The sequence below is a fragment of the Monodelphis domestica genome, chromosome 1, assembly GCF_027887165.1.
Source record: "Monodelphis domestica isolate mMonDom1 chromosome 1, mMonDom1.pri, whole genome shotgun sequence".
NCBI lineage: Eukaryota > Metazoa > Chordata > Mammalia > Didelphimorphia > Didelphidae > Monodelphis > Monodelphis domestica.
This window is the reverse complement of record NC_077227.1, coordinates 475,755,650-475,761,882: the sequence shown is the minus strand read 5'-3', so window position 1 is coordinate 475,761,882 and position 6,233 is coordinate 475,755,650. Positions and strand designations below refer to the sequence as shown.

Below are 6,233 nucleotides of genomic sequence, written 5' to 3'. Positions count from 1 at the left end.
AAAGAGAGATCAGTTTTCAGTGCCACATGGATCTTGGGATATATATATAGAGAAGCACATGTTAGGAGAGGAGCAGACCCACTTTAATCAGGTTCACTGAGTGAGTGACTGAAGGGAAAGATCTGTCTGAGAAGATGAAGCTCCTTTTTCTAACTGTAGCTCTAAGCCTGTTCTCTATCCTCCAAGCTGAGGAGGATTCAACATCTAATGTCTTTGGATTTCAGGTGAGATTTCATTGGGAGGGTCTGTAGATTGGATGGAGGAATGTATGCTAGCAAAAGGTTGTTATTTCAAATTTTTGGCCCAGTTGTGTTGTTTTCAGTTTAGTCTCTAGCCCTGTAACCTCATCTTACAGTGGACAGCAATTTTAGTGCTATAGACTTCATTAGAAAGTCTCATTGGTTTGAGAATACGGTGGGAAGTCAATGCAGGAAGTAGATGCCAGGGAAAGAATTTCACTTTTATCTTGTTTTTAATTATTTTATCCAGAATGAACTAGAGATAGGGGATATGACTCAGTTAATTTTATCCTTGCTAATGGCCAATCAGAACAAGTTATGCTCTCAAGTAGAGTTGAGTCTCCAAGAATTCAAAATCATTGCCTTGGGGGATTCAGTTTGGAGGCCCAGTACCGAATGTCTGCTTTAATTTGGGCCATGCCAAAGCTAGGATAGCTTGATAGGTTTGATTTCCAAAGTCTCATTCACTTCAAACTAATAAAACCTGTTCTTTGTGTATACTGTCACTGGTTCCATGATAGCTCCCCTGTAACCAACTCATGTATGATTTTTGCCTTAGAGATAGGGGTGAAGAGTCAGATGATTAGGAATTGTATGTTGAAGGGTTGAGTCCTATTACTTCATTTTTCTTCCTTCAAGTTCAATTACATGATCACAATTCTCTCTAGGGTATATACTTTGTACATGCTATGATGTCAGACAAAGATTTTCATGGGGAGAAGAAGCCTAAGGAAATGTCACCCTTGATAATCACCCCCCTGAGAAATGGTAATATAAAAGCTGAATTTACTGTGAAGTAAGTAGACTACCCAGAATTATCCGATCAGCCTGCTTCATCTTTTACTTCTATTCTAGGATGGCTTAACTATGGCTTATCACTCTCCACCCTCAGCACATCTAATCTGATGACACAGCATGTATATACTGTGTTAGAGTTAGGGTTAGAGGTGCAGTGGGATTAGGTCAAGGTTAGAGTGAAAATATATATATATATATATATATATATATGCCTATACATAGAGTATGTACACACATATCTACCTATAAATATGTACCTATATATAAATGCAAACATCTGTACATGCAACTTAGGTTTATTTTACCAACAATGGATGAAATGTTTGGAGTGCATTCATTGACTAGTTTTTCTGATTCATTGTCTACTGCTAGTTTCTATATGGCCTGGCCTCCTCTAAACTTTCCTCATTTCCCTGTGTATGCCCTTATTCCATATATTCATGATACAAGCTCTCCTAGGTTACATATGGCAGTCTACTCATACCATGCGTCTCTCTCCATTTCCTTTGGGTCACCACTTTGGTTTGGATTTCTTAAGAGATCAAAGTGTTCCATAATCCTCAGCTGTGTAGATTGACCTAGAGAAAGTTTACTATTCAAAAAGGGGATGGGAAACCACTCAGTTCTTTTCTATAAGGGAGAATAATCAGATCATAGGCTGTAATGATGGCCTGCTTCTGGATATTTGTCTGTGCTTGCCACATTGACAACTGGGTCAAGAGTGGAAGAATCAAATCACTTTTTAAAATGTTGATAAGAAAGAAACTTCTTTTCTTGTCTCCAGCAAAAGCATTCATATTCATTTTGTTTTCCAGCAAGCATGGCAAGTGCAAAGAGATTACACTGATATTAGAGAAAATGAGTCAATCTGGCCTGTATACTGTGGGTAAGTGAATCCAATATGCCATCTTAAAGGAATCCTGGCCTGAGGCTTGCACTCCATAGAGGCGGTCAGTCAGGTCCAAGCAAGGTTGGGACCTAGGACTTTTTTGCAGATTGAAGTCCAAAGGCTAGTTTTCTTTGACAATATTTAGTGAAATTGCAGGCTTTTTTTCAAGGCATAGACTGAGTTGATGAGTGGGTTTGTCTTTCTGCCCGCATGACTAACTAAATCTCTGGGTGGGAGGGCCTGGAACACCCTAGGGTGGCACAGGTACATTAGGTAGCTGTTCTTATGATTTGCTTTGGGAATTCACAAGAACATTTATTTGACCTCTCTCCCACTATTGGATACTTCAATGGATAAAAGCATATAAAAATATACCCTATGCAGTCTCTTGAAAGCTATTCTCAGTTTTCATGTCATCTAGAAAAATGTGTGACACAATAGCGTTCATTAGCATTTTAATATGATGACTATCCAGAGGGTTTCTTGGGGGAAAGGGGAAGACACTCTTAGGAGTACTATGGCAGTTATTTAACTGTGTTTTGGGGATTAGAAGCATGTAAAGAAGGCATATATACAAAGAATAAATAATCTTCCTCCCTATTTTTTGAGGTGGTGATGGATTTTTCTCTTTCCATATTGGGGAGAACTGAGCCTGAATAATTTCTCAGAGCTAAGGGTAATGATAGTACACTGATGCTATCCTATTTCAACATATGTGCTTTAGTCAATTCTAGTTTAGAGCATTATGTTTTTCACTTACATAGGGACAAAATTTAATTTCAACATGTTCTTTTCAGAATTAGAAACACAGACACCTTTATGTTTGCTTCCTTTGTAACTTTGGACCTGACATGTGATTTAATAGGTATCAGGAACTCCCAGTAAGGAAACGAAGGAAACGTCCTCTATCAAGTCAGCTGTACCTGTTCTTATAGTCCTTGAGAGTGGTCTGAGGGCACTGAGAAGTGAAATGACTTGATTATGATACAATATCCAGTATGTGTCAGAGGTGGGACTTGAACTCAGGTCCACAGTTCTCTGCTAACTAAAGCATACTGTCCTTCTAAAGCAGGGCAAATTAATACATTTCTTGGCCCAGTTTCCTTATCTATAAATTTAGGGGTAAAACTGGTTCTTCTTAGAATCTCTTAGGTCTCTTGAAACTCTTAATCCTTTAGTCCTGGGCTTCATTAATATACAATATGATATGATAAGTGCATTGGAAAGGGGTCATATGAGATCCAAGGGAAAGTTGTCCTGGACATGGGGTCACCCAGCTCTTTTATGGTTATTGCATGCTGCTTACCAAGTATGGTACCCTTCTTGTTACTGAGATCCTAAAGCATGCCTCAGTCTCTTTCTAAAATATTTTCTAAGAGAATTACAGATGTTAAAGCTATAACCCCCCACCACCTTTCCACAGATGAGGGCAAACGCCATGTCCGCATAGAACAGACATCTGTGGATGACCATTGGGTTATCTTTTGTGAAGGCGAGTTCCATGGAAAGCAAATAAGATTTGCCAAACTTGTGGGTAAGTAACATGTGATTCTGTGAATCCCACCAAGAGAAGAATGTTAAGATGTTGAGATGCTATGAGAAACTGTTCATCTCCTAATTTTCTGACATTTCCAGATTTGTCATCTGTAGAAGTAGCAGGAGGGGGTCTAGCAAAAAACAAACAAACAAAATCCTTACCTTTCATCTTAAAATCAACACTGTGCATTGATTCCAAAACAGGAGAATAGTAAGGTCTAGGCAATGGAAGTTAAATGACTTGCCCAGGGTCACACAGCTAGGAAGGGTCTGAGGCTACATTAGAATATAGGATCACTATGGGCCTAACTCAGTCTACTGAGCCACCTCGCTACCCACAAGGGGATGAAATTTCCATTTGAGACAAACCAAAGCTCAAAAAAAGTGGCTAGTAGATTACACAAATTCCCTCCAGATCTTTATTATCTCGAAGTTTGGTAGCAATACAAATATTGCTTATCAATCACATTCCCAGGCTGCAGATGCTTCCTAACTATAATACATCTGTAAAAGGCAAAATCCTGCTTTAAATAAAGCAATAGGTGGGAGGAAATGTATCTTCATGTCTTATTTCTTTCTTCCATCGCATTTCTGAAGATTTGGGAGCATTAGGGCTATTTTGTTTTAGTGTATGGTTGGGATATTTAGATTTTTTTCTCTAGAGTGGAAGGTTTGAGTAGTGTTTAGTGTGAGGGCAAAGGACATTTGTTGGCAGAAGATGAGTGCTGTTCAACCACTCAGTTCTCTGATCTTCCCTTGTGTTGGCAGTTTAACAAAAGGAAAATATATGGACTTTTATTATGAGGTGACTCTTATAGGAAAAGGGACCAGAGAAGAATTGAGGCAGAATGGACAATTATTTATCCTGACTTCTCCCTATAGGTCCAAGTCCAGAAGAGAACCTACAAGCCCTGAACGAGTATAAGGAGATGGCCAAACTTAGAGGATTTGATGAAACAAAAATCATCATTCCCAGGCAAACTGGTAATATAAAAATGAAGTTGGTTTCACTTTGCCCTGCCCTAGTGCTCTATTCCCTGAACTCCAATCCTTTCTGTTCCCCTCTTTTGCTTTTGTTTCTTTCCTTTAGAAACTATTTTACACTAAATTATTAAGATATCTTGTATAATTGTTTAAAATGTTATTCAATTAGAAAACGTTATGGTAGGAAGTGCTTTTGGCAAATTGACTCATGCATGTTTTTCTTTCTGCAGAGGTTTGCAGCCCAGAAAAAGTTTAAGGTACGTGCTCATTAGAGACTTTTAGACAGTTGTCTAGAATAATTTAAAATATGGTTCATTTGGGAGTAAAGGGTCTACTTGGTCCTGTAAAATTATAGAAAGGTGAATTCTCAAATCATATCAGAGGATGACCTTATTTTACCTATCTCAAATAGATCTCAGGATTCTTTGGATTTGTTTTGGTGTTTTGTCTTCCTGCATATTAGAAAATGATTTGATACATTTCTATCCTCAAACATTTCATTTTGAGACTCCTGGTTCTTGTTTGCTTCTTAGTAGAAAGAGAGAACAATTGGCTAAAATGCAGTGGCCCTAGTTTTAAAAACCAGTTTATTCTTGGGAAAGTCCCTTAATCTCTTTGGCCTCAGTTTCTTGTAATGTAAAATGAGTGAGGTTGGACTAGATCATTCCAATTATCTCTGCCAGCTTTAAATCTAGGATCTCATAAACATAATCATGATTTGATATATTTGAAGGTAATGATGAAATGGTCCATTCTTCCCCCAAGTTTCTCCAACAGATCTCTTACACTCTCCCAAATACATGATTAAATTGGATAAAAAGTTCATCTGCATGCAAGGTTTCAGGAACACTGAAGTTATTCTGCCCCTGGCTTTGCATATGATAGGTTCTCACCAACAGTAGCCTTTCACTCCACTCATAGGGTCCTAGATTTGAAACTTTTCATCTAGTCCAATCCAATCAAGTTTCAGTTGATGTAAATGAAGCCTAGAGAGGACATACAAGTGACCTCTTTGGAAGCAGTGAAGCCCAAATGGACAACCATTCCCTCTGACTACAAATGCCTGTTCTTGTTTATTTTTTAACCTATAATGGTGTCTTTTTCTGAGCCTTTTGTATTTAGGGCTTACTTCTTTTCCTTTGTGCAATCCTGGATACTCATAACTCACTTTCATTTTGATGTTTTTTAGGAGATGCTTCCTTTCAACTTTAGAATCAATGCTGCCCAGGAAATCCCAGTCATATCCTCAGATGACAAGCTGTTTCTTGTACCTGGCTGCTACACAAGATTCCCCCACCCCACCCCCATTCTTGACCTTTTCCTCCAATTTTTATTTTTTTCTTCCAATGCAATATAAACATAAAAAAACATTCATTCTAGTCTCAGTCTCTCTTATTTATTTATTTGTTTGTTGTTGCGATTTATTTTGGTGGCAATGTACTAGAAGTAGGTGACAAATAGATGAGGTAAATTTGACTTGGAGGCTATGGGCCTCAGATTCCTAAAAGCTGAGAGGAATGTAATTCTTCTGTAGGGTGTAGTCAAAAGTTCCATATACATAATACTCAAATAACTGCCTAAAACGTGAAAGGGTAATTCATCTTCTTTTCATAATGTTAAGCAGAGCAGTGATTGATTATAGCAACTGATTTTACAGTTTACTGCTATAAAGTTGAGCACTTTAAGCCTTTAGCAATGGAGTATCAGATAAGTTTTAAAACACATTTTCAAGTGTAATTATTCTAAATAAAAAGCTATCCAAATAATAAGTTAGGAGGGTGTGTTTC

At 37.9% G+C, this 6,233-nt stretch overlaps 1 protein-coding gene across 1 annotated transcript; it reads left to right on the top strand.

The window, feature by feature from the left end:
• The first annotated feature begins 849 nt into the window (after positions 1–849).
• Positions 850–5,820, top strand: LOC103097066 (late lactation protein B-like). Its single transcript, XM_007475358.2, has 6 exons — positions 850–1,035; positions 1,853–1,923; positions 3,350–3,460; positions 4,345–4,446; positions 4,677–4,703; positions 5,636–5,820. Exons 1-5 carry the CDS (start codon positions 929–931, stop codon positions 4,700–4,702), a joined length of 417 nt encoding a protein of 138 aa, XP_007475420.2. The 5' UTR covers positions 850–928; the 3' UTR covers position 4,703; positions 5,636–5,820.
• The last annotated feature ends 413 nt before the right edge of the window (positions 5,821–6,233 follow it).

Coding starts and splice junctions, on each gene's coding strand:
- LOC103097066 (XM_007475358.2), top strand. CDS start 929: ATGATGTCAGACAAAGATTTTCATGGGGAGAAGAAGCCTAAGGAAATG. Junction 1,036..1,852: donor AAAGCTGAATTTACTGTGAA/GTAAGTAGACTA, acceptor TTTGTTTTCCAG/CAAGCATGGCAAGTGCAAAG. Junction 1,924..3,349: donor ATCTGGCCTGTATACTGTGG/GTAAGTGAATCC, acceptor ACCTTTCCACAG/ATGAGGGCAAACGCCATGTC.